This window comes from Ursus americanus, chromosome 31 (genome assembly GCF_024610735.1).
Source record: "Ursus americanus isolate L20-20 chromosome 31, mUrsAme1.1.p, whole genome shotgun sequence".
Lineage (NCBI taxonomy): Eukaryota > Metazoa > Chordata > Mammalia > Carnivora > Ursidae > Ursus > Ursus americanus.
The window spans coordinates 32,158,302-32,185,312 of NC_142157.1; the positions used below are offsets into that span (position 1 = coordinate 32,158,302).

Sequence of the window (27,011 nt, forward strand, 5' to 3'; positions counted from 1 at the left end):
TCTGGCAGGTAGAACTGCTCAAAAGCTAAGGATGGAAAAGAATTTGGTGTTCCCGATGGCATTCTGTGGGGTAGGTCCACATAATCCACACTCCCTGGTTGTCTCACGAACCCTTAGTACTGTAGATCCTTTGTAACTGCCTTGGGCTTCCAGCAGAATGGGCTTTAGGGAATAGGGACAAACGGGGAGGAGTTCATGTGGCATCTCAGAGTCCTTTTTAGTGCAGTGGCATCTCAGTTTGTTTCCCAGGGCTGCTTCCTCTCAGATCACAGAACATTCACTTCTTACTGGGCACAGTCACATAGGACGATGGCCCTTAAATACAGTCTTTCATTTAATCCTAGCAACAACCGTTCGAGGTTGGGTACGGCCAGGATTGGACACCTGTCTGCCCGATTCTAAAACCTGTAACTTCTACAGACCGTGCACCAGGTTGCCTAATACTTGAAAAGGACTTAGAATTCATGGGTCTGTTGCAGGAGAATTTGTTGGGATTGTTGGCAAAATCAGTTTTAAGTTATCTATAGTTGAGTAATAACTTCCAGTTAACCTGATGAAGGTAACAGAAGGGGACAATGGCATCAGTATTCTATCTAAAAACTTCGTGGACACAGATCATTGTACATGCGACTTAAATGTCTTGGGACAGGTGGCCCGCTGTAAGCAGCTCATCTGCGACCCCAGCTACGTCACAGACCGGGTGGAAAAGGTGGGCCAGGTGATCCGAGTCATCTGCATCCTCAGCCACCCCATCAAGAACACCAGTGACGCCAACTCCTGCCAGATCATCATCCCCCAGAACCAAGTCAACCGGAAGTCAGGTGAGTTTGGAAGATCAGCACATGCTGGAGTTTCGTTAAGAGTTTGCTTTGTGTTCTAGCCCAGATTTTTAATTTTGTTTGCTCTGGTATAGTGAAGAAACTTGAGGTCACCTCTGGGAAACGAGATGGGATGGATTTAGCTCAGACCCTAAATCCTCACCGTGAAAGGCACACGTTCATCCCGGAGCCTCCCTCACCCTCCTGCTGGTCTACCACTTCCGGCCTCTGTTCTCTTGTTCTAGAAAGAGGAAAGAAGAGGCTGGACTAGATGAGTGGTCACGGTGTCTCCTGGCTCGAACACTGTGGCCTGCGGGGGTTTCGTGCTTATTAGGTGACCCAACTCCACTGTGGTTTTGAGCCAGTGACTGTGCTTCTGTGTCATTATTTGTCAAGTTCACACTTATATTTGGGTTTAACAGTGTGCTAGAAAACAGCTTTCTACGCTTAGGATCAGGACTGACTTCTAAAAATTGTAATTCCTCATCTTTCTGTGTTGAGCAGTTGTTTTCATCCCCCCCCCCCCTTTCCCCACCATCCTTTCAGGTAGAAGCCTAAATCTTTTATTTATTCAAAATTCAACTTAAAAGGGGTTATCAGCTTTTAAACAGAGCTATCTGTATTTATTTTCCCTGTAAGAAGCCGGAATCACGGAGGCTTAGGACTGCAACAAAGGGGGCGTTCAGGGGTCCCAAGCAGATCCCAGGGTTGAGGAAAGCCTCAGAAGAGAACGGGAGCTCAGTAACGACCCTGCGGTTAGAAACGGTGCACTTACCGAGGGGCGTGCGGACAGGCAGAGCCGACGGACTCGTCGGAGTTCGTTATGCTGACTGAAGAACAGCTTATGCTGATCGGCAGTTTTGTTACTAATAAATGAGAATACTTAATAAATCCTTTCTTAGCTGTTGGAAAGCCTTTCTAAATGCAAGGCTTGGAGACGGAGCAGCTCTAGAGCAGGTGATCAGGTTTGTCTGGTGTCTGGGGAGCGGTCACAGAGCCGGGAAAAGAGATCTGTCCGAGTCCAGCAGTTCCGGCTACAGAAACCCGTCGTCTCCAGTGGGCGAGAAGTCGCTGGATACGGGCCTGCCTTACGTAGGACCCCGTCTGCCTCCACGTAGAACTTAAGCTTAGAAGATCGGGGCTATTGCCAGCAATTTTAAGTCGCACCTCGATGAAATCGGGCGGAAGGGTCGTGAGCCCGGGCAGTGAGACGGCCTTGCTCGTTCGCAGATATCTACGTCTGCATGATCTCCTCCGCGCACAACGTGGCCGCGCAAGGGAAGTACATCGCCATCGTCAGCACCACTGTGGAGACCAAGGAGCCGGAGAAAGAAATCAGACCGGCTTTGGAGCTTTTGGAACCAATCGAACAGAAGTGAGTGATGTGCTCGTTTAGATGAGCTCGAGTGCAGGACGCGTTCTGACTCCGTGGCGGGGTGAGCCCCGGGAGCCGCCGGTGGTCGCCGTGCGGGCGTCGCGCCTGCCGGTCTCACGCGGCGGGTTTGGAATTGCGGGCGAAGCTGAGTGTGGGCTCGGGGTGCGCGCATCCGCTTTCTCATTCTTTTTCCCTCCAGATTCGTTAGCATCAGTGACCTGCTCGTACCGAAAGACCTGGGAACAGAGAGCCAGGTGAGCGTGGCGGTCTGAGGAGGGCAGGGCGCAGGCGTCGTCGGGAGACGCCCCGCCGCACGTCTTTGTGGTTTTGTTTCAGATCTTCATCTCCCGCACCTATGATGCTACCACTCACTTTGAGACCACCTGTGACGACATTAAAGACATCTACAAGAGGATGACCGGGTCCGAGTTTGACTTTGAGGAAATGAAGCGCAAGAAAAACGACATCTACGGGGAAGACTAAGTGCACGTGCTCGCCTCGTTAGACAGACTAACTCTGGCAAACGACGCATACTGTGTGACGTCACTATTGTAAGGCCTGCTTTTGTAATCAGAACTGAGCCTGCAGCGCACTGTACCAGTGACTACGCCTCCCTTTCTAATATCATGTATTAACCCGTTTTCGTGGAGTGGCTCCAGAATGGGCGGGTGACCACGTTCTGTTCAGTTTAACCGATACTGGCTTTTTTCCCTAGCGAAGGATCCATTTTAAGAAAATCCTGTGATCCTGACACGGAGCACCCGATACAGTATTTGTATCTTTTAATCAGTGTCGCCTCCTCGGTCGTGTGCTTCTGCTGCTCGAGCGCTGGAGCAGTACCATCCGCGTGCCGTCTGTCCCCTGGGCCCGAGGTTCCAAGTGAACATTCCATCACTTGGGACAGCATCCCTGCGTTGGCCCCACACCGTTACATCTTGTGTGTCCTGTCCCGCCCACAAACACAGCCACAGGTTGGGGTTACGTGGGCCTAAAATTCTAACCCAGTTCCAGGCTCGAGAGTCATTTGGGAGGAAGGCTGTGTGCGGTGTTTTAACCTTATAAAATTGATGAGAGCAAGGGGGGAAGAAACCTATCGTAAAGCAGGTAAACGTAGAAGCTTCTTTTGTACCCCAGGTGTGGCTTCTTCAGCGGACCAAGCTGCGACGCAGTATTGTTTGACAGAGCCTCCCCCTCAGTGATGTCTGTCTCAGACGGCTCCACATGATTTCTGTACTGCAAAATAAAGCCAAACTCTGGAAACCAGTTCCTTCTCGCTTGGTCTGTTTCTGTCCTGGTGTTACGAGCTAGTGAGTACCGTCCTGACTCTGGCACAGTGGCTCCCCCTCTCCCGTGCAGCCGACGGTCGCCGCATAGAAGGGTGCGCTCCATCCTGACCGCATGTGGAGGCCCAAATCCGGACGGATCCGAACATCCCTGTCGTCGGCTTCACTGTGAGTAGGCCCCAAATGATGTTCTCGACACACCTCCAGAGGCACAGAGTGACCCAGTTGAGAAACCATTGCTTTATTTATATGGTAAGAGGATCTGAAATCCCAGCAAGCCTTTGCTTCCCCTTAAGCTGTCAGCCAGTGACGCGGGCAGAGGTGCACGCTGGGCTAGAAATCCGCAGACTCGTCTCTACTGTCAGGAGCTTCTCATAGTCTTCGTTTCACACGCGTACCGAACAGCTGTGACACTCAGGCGCAGGCCCGTGGGGAGCAGGGACGGCGAGGGCGGTCTGGGAGAGTGGACGGTGCAGAGGAGAGCGACTCCATGGCTTAAGTGTGAAAGCGGTTCTAGAAAAGGTGCTATGGACACAGCCCTGTGGGTTGTGGAGGGCTCTTCGGCGAGAGGGAGGGTAGAACCCCCCCCCCCCGCCCTGCCCCAACCCGGGCACAATCAATCAGAAAGGTTAGCAAAAGGCAGGTGCTCAGTCACTGGTCAGTCATTTCCGGTTCGGTGCGCCCCATACACAGTCCTCTCATCAGATCAAGTGACCGGGCTTCCAAGCAAGAAACAGTGTGACATCGGCCGTGTTCGGGTAGCAAGTAGAGAGCCGACGAAAGGCTTGTGAAAGCCTGTCCATCCTGGCTCGGCGCCCTGCCTCGGGAGGGGAAGCATGGGGCAAGGCGGTAGGGCCAGAGTGACAGACGTGGAAGCAAAGTCATTTCCCGTAAATGGCCTAAAAACTCCCATAACATTCCCCACAAATTCAAATTTTGCTATAAAGGAGTCCCAGAAAGTTGATTTTTTAGTTGTCTTTATTTTAAAAAATGAAACAAATTAGTTACAAAATTTGTTCCAAAAACTTGTTCCAAATAGATACTATGTATCTACAAACATTTTTTGCTTGGTTTTGAATTTAAAGATTACGGTAGAAATTATTTCTAATACCATAAATAAATGATTTTCTTCCTCAGAGGGTTGATTCTGTAGTGCAATATTTACAAAAACTGAGTGAAAACTGACAGTTTATAAATCTGTAACATAACTTACTGTAGTGTTGCTAGGACAACAGCATATAAACCACATAGGATCCTAGCTTCTACAAGGGTGGGAAAGCCTGTAAAACAGACCGTAACATGCACTACATACGCCTTTCAGACATGAACATGCAAAAACAAAGCTATTTGTTAAAATAGACGTATTTTTGCTACAACTAGGTAAACGTGTTTGTAAAATTCTTTTTAACATTGAGCTTAATTCATAGCTTTGAAGGCTCTCTGTAAAAATGAAAATAATTTAAAACAGTAATATTGAACACTGCAGCCCAAAGCTAGTGGACAGCTGACGTCCCACTGTGAATGAAGGCCAAGATTTGATAGTAAAGTGTAAAGAAACGAAGGAAAACTCTCAAGTTGTAGAACATTGATTTTTCAAATACGCGAAAACTGCTGTTTATCTAAACAGTTTCAAAGTAAACGGAAACGAGGGATCAGTTGGCGGCGGCATCGCTGTCTGAGCCAGCTGGTCACCTGGATAAACCCAGAACTGGTAATTTCATCTTTAAACAGAACCGCCAAGAAATGCCTTAGAAACAGGAGAGGCTGTTGAACAGGGACAACTTCAACACAACATCTTAGCTTCTGTCGTGGGAGCAAGATGAAGTGCAGGTGACAACGGGGTCAGTCAGATGAAATGCCAGACCAACAGCAGTTCCACCCCTAATACGCACTGAAAATTGACAGCATGATGAGGAAGGTGAAGAACAGAGTTTGCCAACAACTGGTTTCCTCACAGATCCAAATGTCAGTGTCTGTCATGTCCCGTTCACACAGGAGAGTTCTGGAAAGTGTCCTTACCAATAGCTACTCTTAAACGGAGCTGCTATTTTTGGTGTATTTTCAATGAAATTATTTACATCTGTAACAAGGATGCCGCTGTTTTCAAAGACTTCTCTGGACACAGTGAGCTTTTCTGTAAAACAAAAAATACAATATTCTGGTGAAAAATTCATTGATGTCTACTTTTTAAGTGTTAGAACCCCTTTTATTAAAAAAAAAACAAACCAAACTTTTATGGAACTGCTTAATCCATGGAGGGGAGGGGGGTGGGAGGTTCCAGGGAGCAGCTGCCGGGGGTGAACACCCATGGCAACTAGTCCTTCCTTACGGAGTCTAAACAGCTGCGTTACCACTCGTTCACCTGAAACAGAAGTGCCTGTGCGCGGGGATGAACAAGGGCATCGGGCCTGCTCGCCAGACCGAACCCGCGCCCGCGGCCTGCCACGCGGGTATGAGAACGCGGCAGACGGCAGGCGGACATCCGATGTCTGTACCCGGGACATTTCTAGAGTGGCCAGAACGAAGGCTGTGAGCTTACCTGTTAGGAAGACCGCAAACCTGGCGTGGACGTGCTGAATCTGCAGGTTTAGCAGACACTTTAAACGTTCGGCTTTTGTTGGTGCCCGAGTGTCACACTGGTGATAAGGAAGCAGCTCGAGGAGATTTGCACCCTGACAGGATTTCAGTAGTAAGTTCTTCTTATGTGCAACTGACTCCACTCTGGCATAGAGACAAAGGAGAACCGAGTTTAGACTCCGTATAAAGTTGCAGGTTTACTTTTCACTGTATCTTCATTTTTAGCTGTTTCATTCCTAGACTTCTTGCTTTCACCATCCTTAACAGTTTGATCTCTTCTGTTACAACAGACTCCTGAGATGCTTTTTCCCTTTTCTGTCCTTTCCCACGACACACCTGGCTTCCATCACTGTGGTCCCGTCCGGTTCCCTCAAAACATTACACGCTTGCTGATTCCCTCTGTCAATACAGGTTTTTAGAAAATACAGGCCTCGTTGCAAGCGAGAGGGACACTGACATGTTCGCGTAACAACGCTGCTTGGCCAGCCTTGGGTCATTTCTAGTGCGTCGACAGCTGCGTGCTTTATGGTACAGCAGTGCTTCCAAACCCTGTTCTACACTCACCACGCTTTTTAGTCAGATCGGCTTCATTAAGGTAATTCCCGCTGCTACATAATTGTAATTTCTCATCTCTCTTAAAATTTTTTAAGATTTTTTTTTTTTAAAGATTTTATTTATTTATGTGACAGAGAGAGACAGCCAGCGAGAGAGGGAACACAGCAGGGGGAGTGGGAGAGGAAGAAGCAGGCTCACAGCGGAGGAGCCTGATGTGGGACTCGATCCCGGTACGCCAGGATCACGCCCTGAGCCGAAGGCAGACGCTTTAATGACTGTGCCACCCAGGCGCCCCTAAGATTTCTTTTTAGAGAGAGCACATGCATGCACTGGTGGGAGGGGCGGAGGGACGAAGAAACTCTAGCAGATTCTGTGCTCAGCGTGGACCCCGATGCGGGGCTCAATCTCACAACCCTGAGATCACGACCAAGGCTGAGATGGAGTCAGATGTTTAACTGAGCCACCCAGGTGCCCCATGACCTCCCTTAAAATCTTGTAACTACCTTTTTTTCTTCCTCTTTTAGTGGAAGGTGTTTAACCTGTAAACATCTCCCCATCTGCTCGCCTGTCCTCTGTCAGCCTCTCCTGTTCGCTGGAGGAAAGCAAACTCCCCCAGGTCCCTGCATCTCCAGGGGCGAGCGCTGCCCGTGTCACGGCTGCGTTTCCTTCCAGGCTGTCCCCTTCGTACACATAGACTGATGTGCTGGGCATCACACTGCATGCTTTTATACATGTATTCCTTATTTTGCATATGTTTTTATTTTATTTTATTCTATTTTTTTAAAGATTTTATTTATTTATTCGACAGAGAGAGAGACAGCCAGCGAGAGAGGGAACACAAGCAGGGGGAGTGGGAGAGGAAGAAGCAGGCTCACAGCAGAGGAGCCTGATGTGGGGCTCGATCCCACAACGCCGGGATCACGCCCTGAGCCGAAGGCAGACGCCTAACCGCTGTGCCACCCAGGCGCCCCATGCATATGTTTTTAAAAATACATATGTATGGAACCCATATAATCTGTCATATTTGCCTAGAGATGGATCTGAGGCGGTTTGTAGTTCCTGATAACCACCCACTGCTATAAACGTCTTTGTAGAAACAGTTTTTAAAAGCTAGGGGTTTTTTTGGCTTTAGTTGTAGGTAAATATCTTCAGAGGCCACAGGATAGGTTTCCGGACGAGTTCCCACTACGCCCGTTCTCGAATGTGAGACTGGACCATCGGAAGTGCCTATCACACGGCCGGCAGTGGCGCGCCTGTTTGTTCACCTAAAGTTCTCTGTGAAACTTAACGGGCCCTTGCCAGTTTCGCAGGTGTACTGTGGGACCTCGGAGCTTGCCTTAGTCCTTGAACTTGAACCTTTCCTCTAGAGTGCTGGCTAGCCCCCTCCTCAGGAACTCCAGGTGGGCCTCTGCACAACCCCTCTACACAACCCCGCCCCCAACGCGCCCCGGGGAAATCCCTCCCGGATTTGACAATACCAGCTCTGGGGTCCACTCGGACCTCTTGGCTCGCTTTTCCTCCTGCACGAGTTCTAGGTGCAGCCCCTCCTGGACCTCTGCTCTCGGCCACTTCCCTTTCAAGACCTCATGCTCAGGCCTACGTTTGTCCTTGGGGGGGAGCAGTGTGGTGAGACAGGAGAGAGTGGTCATCTTAGAGGTGCACATTCTAGGCTTGAAGCCCAGCGTCACAACAACTTGTCTGACCTGGATCAGCTCTGTTGTCCCCGTGCTTCAACTTCCACCACCTGAAAGTAGGTTTTTATTGTCGGTCTCTGTAGGAGGCGGGGGCGGGGCCATCGCTGTAAAGGCCTGACAAAGCCTGCCAGTCACTTCCTGGGGTGGGGTGGGGGGGCTTGTCGCATCTTCTCGGGGCTCTACACCGTGCCCAGTCCCATCCCAGCCTCACCGCAGCCGGGGGCACCCGCACGCCCCGCATCTCTTCAGCCAGGAAATCGATTAAAAAAATACTTTGGAAAATCCCAGCTGTACATTGCCTATTCATAGTCCGCTGTTTAGGGGTAAAACATTCTGGTCGCAAGGTTTCCATCCCTGTAACTGTGGCCACTTGATACCCGAACATCTGAATCCGAGTGCGGCAAGCCCAAGCCCGCGCGGTTCGCGTTCTCTGTTACCTCCGGTTCACGGTCGTAGAGCCTCAGCTTCACTAAATGGACATTTCAGGACTCCTGCAACTCACTGCTGTTGGCCTCGAGCGCTCCAACTCGGCCTGACGCTCTCGGAGGCGGCTCCAGCCCACCTGCCTTCCCTGACAGCCCCGAGACAGCAAACGCTAGGACCTGTCGTGCACCTGCGCCCTCGGGTAAAGCACGCTGGCTGCGCCCCGAGGCCTCACCTGACGTCTCCTCTCAGCTTCTTGTTCTCCCTGTAGTGAAGCAGCCACTTCCACCTTCCGTTTCCATTCAGCTGCTCCAGGGTCCTGACCACATCCTTCAGCTGAGCTACAGAGAGAAGAGGTCTAGTCAGAGGCCGGGAACTGTGACTCGCGGGGAGGCAGACTCGGGGCCAGCGCACACCGTCCCCTGCCCGTTGCACGCCCAGGCCGCGGCGGGAGTGCCGACCCCAGACATCCCCCGCGTGCACGCGGCAAGCAGGACGTCCAGCTGTCTAGCTTGCAAATACTCTCAACTCAGTCTCCACGCGGAATTCATGCTTGTGGGGGTCCACTCCCCTCTTCTGAGCCATGAGTGGCGTCTACGGTGAGCTCTAATGTGACATCAGTGGGGGCAGGTTTTGATCACCCCTAAAATTAGCACCTGCCCAGCGCTGCTCTAACTGCCCTCTCCGTCTAATCACTGCGCAGAGGGAAGGGAATTAAGAGTGTTCAGCACATAATTCAGAAGACTTTTAGGGGCCATATTTCTGATTTCTAGAACATCACCAAGACGGCAGGGCTGACAGCGAGAGACACGGAGGAGAGAGGGCTGCTGGGCAAGTGTAGGAGACAAGGAACGGAGAAGCGGGGTGGGTGCTGGAGATGAGCCGGTGACACCCGGGAGATCGCTCAGCAGAGCACGTGTGCAAAACGAAGGCCCCAAGAGGTGGTGGTGGGTAGTGCTCTGGGTCCGTTTCTTTTCGATGAAGTAGTATTCGGGCCGCTGGGTGAAGAGAAACGGCTTTGACTAGATTTCAAAGACAGAACCAAGGAAGGAAAATAGAAGACTGACCTAATGTTACAGTTTCCAGGATCTTGTCATCCGAGACCACGAAGCCTCCCGTCTGAAAGAGCTCTTGGTAGGTGTACTCGAGCACGTCCTCGGGGCCGTCCACGCCAGCGAAGAGGACGCTGGGGAAGTGCTTCAGCTTCAGCAGAAAGGGAATCTAGCGAGCACAAAAGGGTCCCCGGGGAAGAGAGGTTGGCGGGGTCGCTTTTATCCGGTTTCGAGATTCAGGGAAGCTGAAAATACGCTCAACCTGGATGACTGGGAATTCCGCGACCCCTCTCGGAAGCCCACGCGCTTCTCCCGCGGAACACGCTCGTTCCCCACGCACGCCCCTCAGACCTCGTCCGTTACAACGCGGTCTCAGACCCCACGGGCTGGAGAGCGTGAGCGAGGGAAGAGCACCGCTCAGGTGTGGGGACCCGTGATGTGGCGAAGCAGGCGACAGGCTCACTCGGCCGTTTGTGTCCGGCTCCGTTCCCGCCCTGACCGCAGCCCTGCAGCCCAGCCGGTGCTGCGGGGCCGGGCAACTCCTTTTCCTCAACGTAGAAATCTTCACGAAGACTCCGGAAAACCTGCACAAGTCCTTTCAGAGCCCAACTACTCTTGGGCCTAAGAAATGCAGGTTTACTCTCAGCCGAGGCAATGTCCCCATACCCTCTCCCCCCCAGCTACGATGACGTGCCCACTCCGAGCCCCAAGTGCCCCACCCACGCCTCGCTAAGGACGCTACCCTGCGGGACACCCCCGCGGGACACCCCGGAAACGCCCGGAGCACCTTTCTTATAAGAAACAGGGGCGGACGTACTTGATGGAGGTGCGAGGCGATGTCTTCATTTCTGATGACGACCAGGAGCGTGTCATTCTCTCTGTGAAAGGCTTGACAGAAATGCTGAGGTTCGATTTCCGTATGGCCTCCTTTCCTCAGGACGCTCTGGAAGGTTTACAAACAGCCGTTACTACAGAAAGGCGTCTGCTCACGATTACTCTCCCAGTCCACGAAACGCATCGAAAAGCACGTCTAGTCACTGACTGTCCTAACCAGGCCCCGTCAGTGGCCGTTAGTCCTCCTCCTAAATGAGCGTCCACATCTCCACCGGAGCCCGCGGCGTGGCTCACCACTGGCCTTCGAGGCTCACGTCGAAGGCAAGCACGCTGTCATCGATCCTTTATGTCCGTCGAGCGGCCGACAGCGGACCGATGCGGAGACACAGGCTCCCACCCGATCTGAGGCAGTTACCCTGGGGAGGCAGGCAGTCCCTCCAAAAATGCCACCTCTAGTCAAAACGTTTCTAGAACTCCCGGAAATGCCCCCTCTGCACACGTGGAGCGTCATGGAGAGCCGCGGAGCGAGCCCCCGGCCGGCCCTGCGGTGCCCGCGCTCACGGGCCCGCCTGCCACAGGCCTGACGGGCAGCCTACGTGCGTGTACCGGGAAGGAACTCCACTCTGCCCCCTCCGCCATGCTGGCACCGCTGCTGTCTGAAGGATTCTGGACGTTTCCGCCGCACACCTCCACGTTCCTCCTGGCACCAGGACACTGTGGTCTGACCAGCACTTGTTATTTCCTTTGTAAAAGGACGGTGTCCACCTCCCCTGGATCTCAAAACAACTCAAATCTGGTTATTTCCATTCTTCGCTCAAAACGCATGGCAACGTATCTTCAAAGAAACTCCTCCAGGTAAGATCTCTTTTAACAAAGAGCCCACTAAAATAGTTAAATATAAATTTTTAGCTCTGACTTAATTTACTATGAACAAACTACTTCGGAGACGTTCAACACCTTCGCCACGGGCCGTGGAGCGGGCTGTTTTCTCACGCACCCTGAATCGCGGTCACGATGGACCACCCAGCGCTTCCTCCACTTACGGAGAAACGGGGCCTGACGCCCCGTCTCTCCCGCACGCCTCAGCACCCTCCAGCACAGGAGACTTATCCGGGGTAGCTTTCTGAGTTCTTAAAAACATTTTGCTCAAGATTATCTTTATTCTGAAGCTGATTTTACACTGTGTCCACCTTCTCACTTGAAGATTAGTTTTACCTTTGCACAAAACGTGTCATTTTCTGTCGTAAACAGCAGCCACGTGATAAAGAGGATCACGAAACACGTGCGCTCCTGAACGCCGTGTGGCTGCTTCGCTCTCTCCCCCGCACACAAACCAGGATCCCCTGCGCTCTGTCAGGGGTGTGAATGGCACTGTTGCTTTTGAGCAGATGGAAGCAAAATATAAAGCGGGTTTTTTGCTCACTGTGGCTGTGATACTACTGAGTTGACCCTGGATTGACTCCAGCACCGGTCAAGGTACAGTGTATGTCATCAGCCAAACAAAATGAACTTTAATTCAAGGTTAAAAAAAAAAAATTTCATTTTTAGGTTACTTTTGGAGGCCAAGCACCTAAAAAAACTGCTTCATTTTTTCAACTCCACTGCTCACCAAGGCGGCATGGAAACTAGAACAAAGATGACGGCAGAGGGGCTGGGGGGACAGACCTGGCAACAGCTTATTTGAAAACCTTGGAAACCAAAGGATCCTTGATGGGGAATAAAAATCCATTACTTTAAATAATCTAAAATCATATTTAAAGGGTACAAAATAGGAGCCATTAGGCATCTTAGAGAGAACATGTGTTTGACTCTAGCCTCACACGCCGGCCTGCTACCCATCACGTTTCCAGTCCATTCCCCACACTGTAGCCAAAGAGCTCCTCTCAACACAAACATGACGTTATTTATCTTTTACAAGCATTGTTCAGGGCCCCCCACTGACCTCAGGCTGGGCGAACGGCCTCTCGCTCCGGACAGCGGTGTGACAGCACGGCCCTCCGCACTGCCGGCCGCGTGCCACCAGCTGCCCGCCCACCCCGAGGCCGGCAGGGCGACCAGGGAGCCGCCACCAGCTCGGCTTCCGCAGAGCCCCGCACTCGCAGAACTGGCCTCCCCTACCACGCTGTGCCGCGGTGATGGTCACAAACTTCTTCTGATGTTTAATGTTAGTAATTCAACATTCGTGGGCTTGCCAAGTGACACTTACATGACAGATACTCTGGACTTCTTGGACGTGTTGACATAAACCACCTCTGAAACAAATCTAGGCGAACGTTCAGAAGCAACACACTTACTAGTCTAGCTGTCCACACTTCATACAAGAGGCCAGCATCGCTTCCTTACGAAAAAGGCCCTGACCCTTCGACGAGGCCCGCTGCCCTCACAACATCCAAGCACCCGCGCCATTACAAGGCCTGTGGATTTTACATTGAGGGTGTTTTGCTTGTCCCATTAGCTGTGAAGGTTATAACAGAATGGCAGGAATCCCCCGCCCCTTACACGCTGGGACTCCAGAATGGGTATCAAGGACTGCCGTCCTTTGAACCAGCTCCTGCTGCGAGTGTAGAGGGTTGAGGGAGGCGGTGTGTTTGGGCACCAGCTTTGGGTGGGCGCCCCAAGCCATGAAGAGGGGCTGGATGTCCAGGGGTGAGCTGCAGGCCAGGGGTGGGACTATCCGCGGTTTGGCGGCTTTTGACACCGGGGGGAGAGAACTGCTCTTCTGGCAAAGGTGGCCAGGACAAGCCTCCTGGTGCTGGACTGGCCCTGGGATGCGTGTGCAGCCGTTTCAGTTTTGTAAACACATCCATAGATTTCCTGGCTCTGCTGGGACAGCCGAAAGGCAGTGACACCCAGTGGCATGGAGTTAACCCAGTGCCCAGACACCAACTCCAAATGCCCTTCCTCCCTTAAAAGAATCAGCACTCCTTAGAGAAATGGCAGACTTCAAGGCTGGAGCAAGGAATACAGGAGATAAATCTGGAACATGGAGTTATACCACAAAGGAAGAAAAGATAGGGATCCAAACAATCATGGGGACTTGTCAGAAGGACATGGAAGCCCCTATGAAGGACTCCTGGGTCTGGGACAATCTGAGCATTACCATAAATAATGAAGGACCAAAACAAATATTGTTAAAATGTCCATACGACCCAAAGCAATCTACTTATTTCATTCAATCCCTATCAAAATACCACAGCGTTTTTCACAGACCTAGAACAAAGAATCTATGGAACCACAAAAGACCCTGAACAGCCAAAGCAATCTTGGAAAAGAAAAACAAAACTGGAGGCATCACAATTACAGACTTCAAGTCAATTACAAAACAGCAGCGATTCGAACAAGGGAGTACAGACACATAGATCAGTGGACGAGAACGGAAAACCCAGAAGTAAACCCACAACTATATAATCAATTCATCTTCCACAAAGCAGGAAAGAGTATCTAATGGGAAAACGACTCTTCAACAAATGGTGTTGGGGAAACTGGACAGCCACATGCAGAAGAATGACACTGGACCACCTTCTCACATACGCAAAACCAAATTCAAAATGGATTAAAGACCTAAATGTAAACATGAAACCATAAAAATCCTAGAAGAGAGCACAGGCAGTAACCTCTTTCACATCGGCCACAACTTCTTACTAGACACATCCTGAGGCAAGGAGAACAAAAGCAAAAATAAACTATTGTGACTACAGCAAAATAAAAAGCTTCTGCACAATGAAGGAAACAATCAACAAAACTAAAAGGTAACCTACAGAATGGGAGAAGATATTTGCAGATGGCATCTCTGATAAAGGGTTAGTATTCAAAATATATAAAGAACTTATCAAACTCAACACCCCAAAAACCAAATAATCCAATTACAGAATGGGCAGAAGGTATGAACAGCCATTTCTCCAAAGACATGCAGGTGGCCAAGAGACACATGAAAAGACGCTCCACATCACTCATCATCAGGAAAATGCAAGTCAAAACCACGAGACACCACCTCACACCTGTCAGAAAAGCTAAACTCAACATAAGAGGGGCGCCTGGCTGGCTCAGCTGGAGGATTGTGCAACTCTTGATCATGGGGTCGTGACAGCACCAGGAGGCTTGTCCTGGCCACCTTTGCCAGAAGAGCAGTTCTCTACCCCGGTGTCATGCACCCACACTGGGTGCTGAGATTATTCAAATAAATAATAATAATAATAATAAAACTTTAAAAATCCCCCATAAGAAACAAGTGCTGGCGAGGATGTGGAGAAAAAGGGACCCTGTGCACTGGTGGGGGCAATGCAAACGGGTGCAGCCACATTGCAAAACAGTACGGAGGTTCCTTAGAAAGTTAAAAATAGAACTACCCTACGATCCAGCAATCTCACCAGTGGGTATTTACCCAAAGAATACGAAAACACTAATTCAGAGGGGTACATGCACCCCTGTGTTTACTGCAGCATTACCTACAATTACCAAATCATGGAAGCAGCCCAAGCGTCCACTGACTGATGAATGGATAAAGATGATGTATGTGTGTGTACACACGCGCGCGCGCACGCACACACACACACACACACACACACACACACACACACACGGGAATATTACTCAGCCATAAAAAAGAATGAAATCTTGCCATTTTCAAAGATGTGGATGGAGCCAAGAGGGTATAATGCTGAGTGAAATAAGTCAGAGAAGGACAAATACCCCAGAATCTCACTCCTATGTGGAGTTTAAGAAACAAAACAAACAAGGAAAAAAAAGACAGAAACAAACCAAGAAAGAGACTCTGACCTACAGAGAACTGTTGCTGCTCCCTGGGGGGCGGGGCGGGAGGTGGGGGTTAAGGAGCACACGTAGGATGAACAAAAAGTGACGAGGGCCTGGATGGTAACCGAATAAAATACAATGGAATGCGGGTCCACGGGACAGAAATAAGCAAATGGGGGAGAAGGGAAAGCTCGACCCTGCAGCAGAACGCCCACTGATACACGCACAAGGAAGGATGGACTTTGAAACCCCCCCATTATATTAGTAGCTGCTTCAGGCCAGAATAGTCAATGGATATTAAGTCACGGGGGTGCAAGTCTGATGAGGAACAGGATACTGATATATATCCTATCCTACCTCCCCATTCATTCATAATTACAGCACATTCATTAGCTTTACACTGGAGGTGGAGGAACCCGGCAGAAACCATCTCACGTGAAAAGAACTAATACACGGGAATGGGACAAATCGACGCGGTGTGCCGTCTCCTACGAGGCACTAAGAGGACAACATCGTATGGGCATTTTCACTCAAAACGCATAAATCATGAGGAAACAGGAGATGAACACACATGGAAGGAAACTATCACTTAACTGGCCTACACTCTTCACTACTGTCGAGGTCACAAAAGGTAACAAATGACAGAGGGCCTACTCCAGACTGACGGAAATGGACAGACAGGACAAGTAGAGGTGACTCGTGACGCGGGACCCATAGCAGGATCTGTGATCTCGGCAGAGGAACACTTAGCATGCACATAAAGACACAGCTGTCAGACTCGAAGGCCACTTCCTGTCCTGATTTCTCTCTGAAGCCGAGAACGCTAACTGTACGACCTCTAAATTAGACTTAGATGGCAGCCAGACTCATGCGCACTCCGAGATGAAGCCGGCACCGTACCTTTGTTCTCACAAAGAAGGACTGGTCTTCGGTCTCCAGGAGGTAGAACAGGAAGGGGCTCTTGCAGGCCTCCTTGACCACGCTCTTCAGTTTGACATGCAAACTGGCGCACAGGTCTGTGATCATGTCTTCATAGGAGGCTGCCCGCGGGAAAGAGGAAAGCAGCTCTCGAGAGGCGGCTTCTCCAGAAGCCACGTTTGACCCTTTCTCTGGGAAACCGACTGGGCAGCTATTCATCATCACCTTGTTGAATTCAGCATATTCGTTGAGAATAAGTGAAATATCGTTCCGGGGTTCTTTTAAAGTAGTGTTATATTTCAGTTTGTTGAGGTGGAATGAAACAGTCTGATTTCTTTCAGAATTTGCAAGACGATTTCTACTGGGACCACTCTCCTTCCAAAAGGAAGAACCGTCCACACTGGCGAGCGTGCGGCCTGTCTCGCGCGGACTCTGCTGCCTGGTGCCGGAGTGCACCACTGTTACCACAAGGGGACTTCTGCTCCGGGAGGCAAGGGGCAGGGCCGGCGGCTCAGGTACTTTCGTCAGGAGGAAAGCTCCAGCACCACTTTGGAGAGGGGGCTCCTTCGCAAAGACACTGGTGGAGGAGGCAGAACGGCGAGAATCTCCCTTCTTTACAATTTGTTTTAGCTTATGTGCAAACCGCAGATACTCCAGGTCTAAAGTGTTCCGGGTGAGGTCATCTGCCACCTGCCAGGTACTCGTCCAGGAGCTGAGCAAGCCACACTGTGCGGTGAAACTGGGGTGTCTCTTCAGGCTGTGCAGAGCTCTCGTGGTGTCTGTGAGCTCTTTGGTGACGGTGAAATTAGCGTAAGTCCTGGGGATGCCACGGAGGTCTCGGATCTGGATATAAGATGGCACACACCTGTCTTCTTTCTTGAATCCAACGAGCCAGTGTCTGGGAGCAGTGCCCATCTCCAGCCCTGGGGTGTGGGTAGAGTAGCCCCACTCTTCATGATCACTGTTATTTAGGCTCAGGAAAGAGTCATAATCATCTTTTGAAGCATCTTCTTCTTTCTTGGTTTGACTACACCTCAAAGTGCAGGAACCCTCTACCTCTGACTTGTTATCTCTACAGTCCCCACAAGAGTCTTGATCAGACTCTCCAGAAAGCGGCTCATAATGGATGTCAGAATTCCCACTGACATCCACGTCTCCACCCACGGTCCCTGAGTTCTCCTCAGCTCTGAGCCCCTCACCAGAGCCCTTATCTGCCATCTGCTCTTCAGAGACTCCACAAACAAGAGGGGCACAAGACTGGGGAACAATGGCAGCACAAGGCTCTCTACTGGTATTTCCACCGGTGACGGCTGTTTGATGGTATGAATCTGCAGGTACACACGTGGGGAAAAGCCCAGCATTCAGATCTTTTGTTTCCCACACCGCCCTATCTTGCAGCACATGAACTGTTTCTTGTTTGCCTTTTGGAGATGTGGTGTTTGACTGGGAGTCAACATCTCCTGGATCTGTGGCTTCTTCACGGAACTTGGCCTCAGCGTCACTATTCGTAAGCAAACTGGCCATTCTCACTACTGGGGTTTCCTGTGTCTGGAACCCAGTCTCTGGGTCCGTGGGTCTGGGACAGTGGGGTAAGGCAGCACCATCTGAGGGAAAAGCAAGTTTGGGGACATCTGAGTGCCCGTGTGTCTGTGTATCAGCTCCGCCAACGGAGCCAGAACTCAAGGACTGAGCTTGCACGTAAACGCCTCCATCTGTCTCCACATCGCTGCTAAAGAGATTTTTCTTAATACTTTTAGGGCTGGCCTGTTTTAGTGACACGTTCACCATACCACTTGGAGCAGCTGTAGAAACAAATGGGTCCGCCAAAGACTTATTTTCAATCATCTTTCTAGGACTAGATGGAGGCTCACCAGTCTCCAAGCCAAGAGGACTTAAATTCCTGTTCTGTACGCTAACTGGCTGCAGTGGATTTCCTGATGTCACTAATTTTTCTAGAGCAAGCGTGACATCCTCTCCATATTTGGCAGCCGAGGCAGGCTGGCTCAGCTCCGCTGTATCACAGCATGGCATCTTTTCTGAGAAAGAGAAACCCTCACCATGCTCCCCTGGGACAATTTCCTCAGTTACTTTCCCAGAAAGGGTCAAACGGCTATCTTTCCTTCCTGGATGCTTACTTCCTCCTAGAGGCATTTCAGCAGAAAGCGGCATCTGTTGTACTCCAGTTAAGTTATCTTGTCCCACTGGATGGGCAGGACCAACAAAAGAACTGTCTTTCTCCGTTAAGGCCAAATCTACCGACTCGACCCGGGAGAATGTGTCATTGCTCTCACCCCGCGTATCGGCCAGTTGTAAACTACACAGAGACATAGCCTGAGATGGCTGTGCTGCTTCGGCTGGGTCTTGGGGGTCAGGACTGGAAGCTGGTGACACTTCTTCAATGAAAGAAGCAAAGGGAAAGTCCGAGGTCACATTCACTTCCTCTGCAATCTCAAGGGCGCAAGTTTCTTTAGAAAGTATTAAGGTAACTGTTTGTAAATTATCCCCTTTTCTCTCCTTACTTTCTAACGCTTTCTCAGGCACTGCAGGGAACACACATGTATAACTAGCAGAATCCGCTTCTGGGTTTTCTAGGAGAGTCACCTCTTCTGGCCCGATGATCTCTTCAGTCGTGTCCTGAAGTTCCAAATTTGACACTGGGGCCTCCTGCCGCGGCTCTAGTCCCCCCGCCAGCATCTCTTCTCTGGGGCTGGTGGGTGGCGATATCGTGAGAGTGAGGTCAATGTCAGAATCTTCCTCTGAGAACTCCAAGCTGGCCTCCTCTCTACTCACAGAGAGGCTGGTTTGTTTGGTAAAAGCTGAATTAAAGGATTCAAAATTCCTGTTTTCGCTCTTTAGACCACTCGTGTCATTCCCCGGTTCTGAGGAGCTATCTGCCGTATCACCCACCGACGGAATGCAGTTACGTGAGGAACTTTTCCCCAAAGTGGCAGAGGCAGATGCCGAGACCACTTCTTCAACCTGGGACGGTTCTATGATCTCTTCCGAAGATACGCCAAAGAGACTCTGAGTCTGCAGGACAAATTCTTGAGAGCGTTTCATTTCTTCTCTGGGTAATGAATAATTAGAACTTCTAACTCGTGACAACGCCTCTGCCACCACTGAGTTATCAGATGGCGATGATGAGCCTGGAGCAGGGATCTCTTTCTGTAGCGAACACATTTCTTTTCCAAGTGTCTCTCTACTTACTGAGGAGGCACAAAGGTACTTGGTGCCTTTTTGTTTGGACATTGCTGGAGAGGGAACGTCCCTAAGGCCTTGTGTCTGTGCCTTTTCAAACGCAGACACAGGATGTCTAAGACTCGTAGCAGGTGACTCTTGTTTCATCAACTCTGTATTAAAGGTTGTAGGCTCGTCGCTTCTATTTACGACTTCTGTCTGTATCGGTACGTAGGTATTTTTTTCGAGAGTGAATGTAACTGGTTCCAGATTAATCATCACGTACTCTGTATCATCCTTCCTCTGCAAGGCAGGCTGACACTCGTCGCTCACGGGGCTGTTCTGCTGGCTGAGGCCCTGTAATGCACTGGTTTTTGTTTGCACTGCTGCATGAAAAATATCAACTTTGCTTTCAAGGGTGCTGTACGCCGGCTTCTGACAGATCACCGACTGATTGCTGAGCCCATCATAAGTCTTGCTGAACGGGGTCTGTGTGACGGTATCACTGTACGACGCTCTTGTGCTATCAAGTGGCTCAAAGGTTTTATCTTCCTCAGGAATAGAAGGTCCATTAGTTTGGGTACTTCCAATACTAGAGAGCATAAGATTAGAAGTCTCTAGTTTATCTGATGGGTCTTGTTTGGCTTTTTCCCCAATTATCTGAAATGACAAAAGGAAAAAAATCAAGAGTCAAATAGACTCTTTTTTCACATTTACATATGGTGAAAAACAGAGTGGACGAGAATCGATTTGTTTTTCATTTTGAATCTTTTAACTTTCAAAAATATCACAGGGTAGATATCAAGCAAATCCCTCTCTTTTTAGATAGACTTACAACAGCCCAAAACAGGAATTTTTCTTTAAATATACACAAATGAGAGCTTCAAAGCTTTAACTGCACAGACTTTTTTTTTTAAATTGACTTCTGGGAAGAAAAGTGGCTGGACCCATGACAATGCAGAGACCTGAAAAACGCAGCCTGTTTGCTACCTAGCATCACCTAATGCAGAAACGCAGTACTCGAGAAAAAAGGACTCGGTTTTAAGTATTTTTTAGTAAGATTAAAAGACAGTTTTTAAAGCAAAGAATAACTTATTTTAAACACAGCTTTCAACGAGACTGCAGATACACTGTTGTCTAGAACTTTCCCATGAGGAAAGAGTAAATTATGATCTCTTGTAGTGGTTTTTCCAAGGTGTCAATCTCCATGCTGGAAATAAAGATCCCTTACCCCCTAGCTACCTTCTTTGCTTGTAACTGGAGGCCATCTCTCATTACAGAACAACAGAAAACACATGTGGTTTGCATTAACAAACCGAACCAGAAGGACTGCTTTGAAGCAGGAAGGACTTTGGCTGAACACTAGCGGAATACCTCTGGACATTCTGATGACCTCACAAACGGGCTGTCTTAAGGCTAAAGCATGGTCTTGTCCAGAACACAGTACAACAGACCGGTCATCATGGACTGTACACCCGTAATATTTGGAACATTACGTTCACAGATTTCCTGACACGCCTTGAGGCGATCATGCTGAAAGTCAGGACCTGGGTCTCAGATCTGTTAAAAAGACTAATGTCTTAAACAAAGAAAGACACTGACCCATGTAAATGGCAGGGTAGAGATGAGACTCAAGAGTTTTAAGAGGACATGACTGGCCAGACACAAAGCATAGAAAAGTCTTGATGGTAAGAGTCATTCTGAAAACTTTCCTGTGACCCTTCAATCATGCTGTGGCTGCTAATCTCACCAGGCCTGTGGACTTAGTGAAATGCAAATTGTCATCAACTTCCTATGTTTATATTGACAGATATTTTTTTACTATTGCTGAAATGTAATGTGTTTAATATAAAGCCTGATACTTAAAAAGAACTATTTATTTATTTCTTACTTAGTTCTTTTCATTCACACACAAAATTAAACACACGACTAAGAGCAACATGCCAATGGTTTCTAATGCCTATGGTGCTGGAGTTCTCGTCCCATCTAGTGTGCCCACATGGGGAAGGCGGAAGGAGGACAGTGCACGTGCACACACTTTTAAAGTTCGGGCACAGTAGCCAAGGAGATGATGGAAAAAAACCTTAAGTATATGCTATAGAAATTAGTTTTAATACTCTTTCTACTTCTTAATACTCTTTCACATTTGCAAAAACACCATTCCTAGAATTAGTAATGATGATAGCTGATTACAGATTAAAACAACAAAAAATACTTGATCAGGTAGTAAGAAAGTCTTCTAAACTACATTTTCTTGTTCTAAGGTAGAGATTCTTTTTAATTAAGGTAGATTTATTAATTTATTTATTTACTTATTTCAGAGAGAGAGAGAGAGCACGAGCAGGGGAAGGGGCAGAGGGAGAGAGAGAAGCAGACTTAGTTTCCTCATCTGTAAGATGGGGGCAGTGGTCCTTATTCACCGGGTGGTGTGAGACTGAGCAACTGTGAATAAAGAGCGCGGACCACTGTCTGGCCCACAGCACACCAACAGTTTCATTTCGATAAAGATGAGCATCTGGAGACATCAGCTCTCTGAGGCTCGCCCCTGGACCCGCAAATCCCCAAGTAACCCCAGGTATAGAAACACTGTCTACTCAATGTTAAGACAGGCACTGCAGGTGCCCAAACCCATGCAAAAGTATTCTGGAAGAGATCAAGGCTGAAACCTTAAAGAGGCATATATTTTGTCAATCCATTTACTTATAGACTTTTGATTCAACTTTTTTCTCTACTCCAGTTAAAATGTGATTATCTGGTCTTGCTGAACATTAGTTGAGAAAATGGAAAGAAACAAAGTGTATTTTCCATATTTACAAATAGTTACCGACAGACCTAGGGAGTCCAGCATTGTACTTACTATTCCAGCATTTGTTTTCACAAATAATTTTTAACATATTCAATTTCAGTTTAAGGTTTATCAAAGACTTCTAATATTTATTCCTGCACTTGCTCCTTAAAAACTATTCTAGGGCATCTGGGTGGCTCAGTCGGTTAAGCGTCTGCCTTTCGCTCAGGTTATGATCTCAGGGCCCTGGGATCGAGCCCTTTGTCAGGCTCCCTTCTCGGTGGACAGTCTGCTTCTCCCTCTCTCTTTGCCCTTCCACCCTGCTCCTGCTCTCTTTCAAATAAATAAAACAAAAAACAAAACAAAACAAAAAACCTATTCTAAGTAAAAATAGGTATTATTTACCTCTTTTAAAAGATAAATATGTTCAGAGAGAACAAGTAATTTGCCCGAAATTATACAACTAATAAGTGACCCCATTATGGCTGGCCTCCAGACCCATATGACCCCCATGGTTTGTTTCTACTTCTGCTTCTTCAATCAGGATGGAGAAAAGCTCCACCTGCAGACAATCCAGAACAACATTTACGGAAACTAAATTGTTGGTATTATTCATCTTTACATAGATGGAGAATCCACCTTCCTAAAAGAAACCAATGCCGTGTTTTGAATATGATTTTATATATCATATCAAGAAAAAATACGGAATTTCTTCAAAAATGTCAGCACGTATAGTGTTCAGCTTTACTTACCTCATTATTACAAGAATAAATGAAATTCTGGCTTTTTGGGGTATCTGGATGACCCTCTCTTGCAAAAATTTCTTTCTGTCCATTCTGTACCCAGAATTCCAAGCCTCCTCTGGGTGGTGGTTTCATGAAGGGAAGCAAGGAGTTAGTGTCAGGGAAGGACACCTCGGCAGCATGACCTCTGGGAGTTTCGCTGGTCTCCAGCAGAGGGTCTGCAGAACATCTTTCCACACTGGAGGACTCCTCAATTTCACTGAATTCAAAAGATTCTAATGTGCTATTTATAGACACATATTTTGCTGGGTTGCTGTGTTCTACCACTTTTCGGGATGAGCGTATGACTTTGTTCTGATTGCTGTAAAACAGAGCTACCCACATATGAAGTAAAAGCTTCACTTCTTCCACGTTATCAGGTAAGTCAGTGTTCCAGGGCCTGAGATTTTAAAGAAAAAAACATGGAAAAATCAGTGAAACTGGTGTTTTTAATCTTAGTTTTAAATGTATTCATTTTTATAATAAAAATACACAAATGTGAAACAGTGAATAAGATAAAAAAGAAGTTGATTTAACAAATAATGACAACGGATCTAATCCCCTCACTTACCAGAGTCAGAAGAGGGAACTGAAAATCAGAGCTTTGAAAAGTAATTTCTTTCAGATTGATCACAAAACCCTTATGCAGTAGAGCCATGACTGGAACAGAGATCTCTGGGGTCCTGGTCTAGGACTTTTCTTTTACTCTACTCCAACTCTCCCTGGACACAATATGCCTATTATGTGAATAATGGCTCCAGCAACCACCCAAATCCTCATTTTTGCCAAGTCTGGTCAACTCACTTCTTTTCCATTTTTGAGTTTATCTTCTAGTAGTTGGGAAAGTCTGAAGAATAAAATACCTCTGTGGCCAATTCAGCAGAACTACGCTATTTTCAGATTACAGTCCTGGAAAATCTCCTGAAACCACACAGGAAGAAAACATTTCTGGCCATTTGCCCAGTGAAAGTACAGCAGAGAGCGGCAGGGAGAAGAGTCAGAGGGGCTGCAGAGCTGGGCTTCAGTTAAGCAGGATGAAGGCTAAAGAACTGACCCTCCTGAGTAGATGGGAACGTTAAGTGTATGCTCCCACGAGTGCGAGCTTGTAACCGGAGCACGGAGAGCAGTCTGGTACAATTTAGTGGCTCCCAGGGGAAACACTGCACGAAGAGGCAGCTGAGTGCCATTCCCCACAGACAGCACGCCTCGTGAATAGTAATGGTCACCACTTGCTAGTCTGTGCCAGTCACTGCGCAAAACCCGCAAGTACACAGCAACCTGACTTGTAGCTGTTACTAACCCATACTTCAAAGGGTTCCCCACAGAACCCTTTGCATCACACAGAAATCTGTTGGAAATGCAGACTCTCAGGCTTGAGTTACAATCTGTGCTTCAATGAGGTCCCTAGATAAGCTGTACCGACAGTGAAGACTGAGAAGCACTTCCCCAAAGAACAGGAACCTCTTCCAGGTCACAGAAGCTAGTTCAGTGGGAGAACCTACGTTAAAAACCTGGGTTAGACCACACTCCAAAGCCCGTGCTTTCAGTCCCTCTGCTGTTCCTGCCTTGGCCCCTTAAAGGTTTACAGAACAATCCAATGTAATCCTGCTCACTCAGAACAATCTGACCAGCTTAACAAGCTGGAAGTAACTCTTGAAATGTTTCTTCCGGAATTCAGTCTGTAAAGCATTATTTCTCTATCTCACGATTTTACATTAAGATCTCACTTAAATAGTATAATTCAAAGACCACAAAGTTATGTAGGGGCATCTCAAAATGGAAAGCTGCTCACAGGGCTAAAGTCAGCTTGCAAAAGGTCTCCGCGTGACCACTGACAGTGGCCAAACCAGCCTCATTTTCTTCGTTGTTAGTAAACACGACTGCTTGATATTATTACTAAGTTCCTGGGTTCACATACAGTACTTCTCTTTCCCCAAAGCCTGGCACAAGGATTCCTTCCCACTACATTTATCTCAACACAAAAGTCACGTCCACGTTCATGGAGCGTCACTCCTACTTACCCATGCAGTGCTCTGATGACAGTTTTCTCCAGTGGGTTGTTGGTATACTTGCTGTCCAAGCTGAATACATACTCCGTGTCACATGTGAAAGTGACCTTAAAGGAGCCGTCACAGCTGAACACGGTATGAGAGCAGTAAGAATCTTTCAGGCTGGAGGACAGCAATCTGCTCCTGCGCTTGAACGCCGGGTCCTCAGACAGTTTCTGCAGCGGGGAGGTGCTCTGCTGGTGCCGGAACGGCATTACTTTCCCCACCGGGGTTCCTGCTTCGGGGCCTTTTGGGCCGTTCTTGGTGAAGGCAGGGCCAGGAATTCCTCTCTGCTGTAGATGCTTCTTTGAATGTTCCGCAAGGAGCAGGGCATAGGAATGTTCCACGGCAACAAAAGAGCTTTGGCGTGCATCATTAGTTTCCAGCGTTTCCTCGGGAAGTGCTGATGGGGCTTCCACAGGGGCCAGACTGCCAGGAGTCAAGCTGTCTTCCTCTGGGCTGACAGTGGAGTCTGACCCCGGATTACTCTTCTTCTCAGAAGGGGGCTTAGGTAACAGTCCGCCTTTTTGATTTTTAACTCCTCTGTGATACTCATGGTCAGAGGTACCGCGCACAGAATGTTCTTTAGAAAGCAAAGCATCATTTTTTGGTGACTCGGAGGAGCAGGGGAAGTTTGCGGGTTCCGACGGCGACGTGGCAGAAGTAGCGGCGCTTAACGCTAGGTCAGCGAGCATATTTAGGGCTTGGGAGTCACAGCCGACGATGGAGTTTTCAGGTAGGTCTTCCTGAGCCACGGAGATATCTTCCTTCTGAGCTGCATTTATGCTAATAACATCCTCTTGACCAACTGATGAGATTTCTGATGGAAGCTGTGACCCAGTTTCTCCTTTTGCTTCAGTATAAAAGAAAAAGACATGTAACATTTGATTTCCATATATTTTAATTTCCTGCTATATTACTACAATGGCTTAGTGAAAAATCAATGGTTAAGTCAATATATTCAAGAAGAACCTCTGGATATGTTACATAGATTATACGTTGAAATTTTACTATCAGACAGGTTTCTTCCAACTGCCAGTTCTAATATAATGTATTTACCAAAGGAACAAATCTTAAGGAATGTGCATATTGATTTAAAAAGAAATCACCTCTCCAAAATGCTTGTACTGAACTACACACAAGGTAGACTGCTCAGCTAAAGAAATATACAGAGGGGAAAAAAAAACAAGAATAGAAAACAAGAGTCCTGCCCTCAGAGAGCTTACAATCTAGTGAGAACATAAGAATTTCTAAGTTTGAAGTGTATATTATAGTATGTTAACATATTTTGGAAAGCATGTCCCTTAACAAGTGCTTTGTTAGAGAAATCGCCTAAGTTCAAACTACAGACAACTTTTAACCGTACTGATGTTTCATTAGAATATGTAATGATACAAACAGATCAGAAGAGTCATAAGATTATTCATTCAGAATCACCAATTTCATCCCCTTCAAGAACTTTAATTTCTGTACTGAAAACATTTCCTCTGTACTCTGTCTGCAAAGAGCAAATCTCCTTGTCTACCGGTAATTCTCCTTCCTGTAGATGATCCGATCCACCCATTTGCCTTTAAGCAGAAAGCCGACCTTCTACAGTGGCCTCCTTGCTTTCTCAGGATGCAGTTCAGCCTCCTCACACGCGGCTACCATGAAAGACGGAGTTCACAATACCAGGCAACAATGCCCTGCAGCAGGTGTATGGACAGAAAAGCCAACTGTGTTCTTTATAACCGCAGCAGCAGGTCTGAAATGAATTATTAACCTGCCTGCAAAGGCCAATGACTACTCCATTTAAAGAGAAAACCCTGGCCTGTGAGGTCATCAAACAACGAGAAGGTATGTATATGCCGGGAAGGATAAAAGCAATCAACCACTGTCCACTTTTAAAATAGCAAAACCCAAGGGGATTAGGTGGAAGAAAGTGACCCAGAGCAGAGA

At 48.2% G+C, this 27,011-nt stretch overlaps 2 protein-coding genes across 8 annotated transcripts in view; one reads left to right on the plus strand and one right to left on the minus strand.

Moving 5' to 3' along the window:
- Positions 1-3,456, plus strand: part of GDI2 (GDP dissociation inhibitor 2) — a 30,736-nt gene extending 27,280 nt beyond the window's left edge. Inside the window, exons 8-11 of the mRNA XM_045812954.2 lie at positions 650-821; positions 2,049-2,193; positions 2,393-2,447; positions 2,530-3,456. Coding sequence (XP_045668910.1) covers positions 650-821; positions 2,049-2,193; positions 2,393-2,447; positions 2,530-2,676 — 519 coding nt within the window. The 3' untranslated portion in view covers positions 2,677-3,456. The remainder of the gene's footprint in view (positions 1-649; positions 822-2,048; positions 2,194-2,392; positions 2,448-2,529) is intronic.
- Positions 3,457-4,436: 980 nt separating this feature from the next.
- Positions 4,437-27,011, minus strand: part of TASOR2 (transcription activation suppressor family member 2) — a 76,103-nt gene continuing 53,528 nt past the window's right edge. For all 7 annotated transcript variants that reach the window (XM_087857756.1, XM_045812949.2, XM_087857760.1 and 4 more), the window contains 8 exons: positions 25,047-25,926; positions 22,996-23,425; positions 16,264-20,118; positions 10,595-10,720; positions 9,793-9,946; positions 8,961-9,066; positions 6,016-6,197; positions 4,437-5,610 (listed from right to left, as the gene is read on the minus strand). In XM_087857756.1, the coding sequence (XP_087713882.1) occupies positions 5,492-5,610; positions 6,016-6,197; positions 8,961-9,066; positions 9,793-9,946; positions 10,595-10,720; positions 16,264-20,118; positions 22,996-23,425; positions 25,047-25,926 (5,852 nt within the window). In that variant the 3' untranslated portion in view covers positions 4,437-5,491. The remainder of the gene's footprint in view (positions 5,611-6,015; positions 6,198-8,960; positions 9,067-9,792; positions 9,947-10,594; positions 10,721-16,263; positions 20,119-22,995; positions 23,426-25,046; positions 25,927-27,011) is intronic.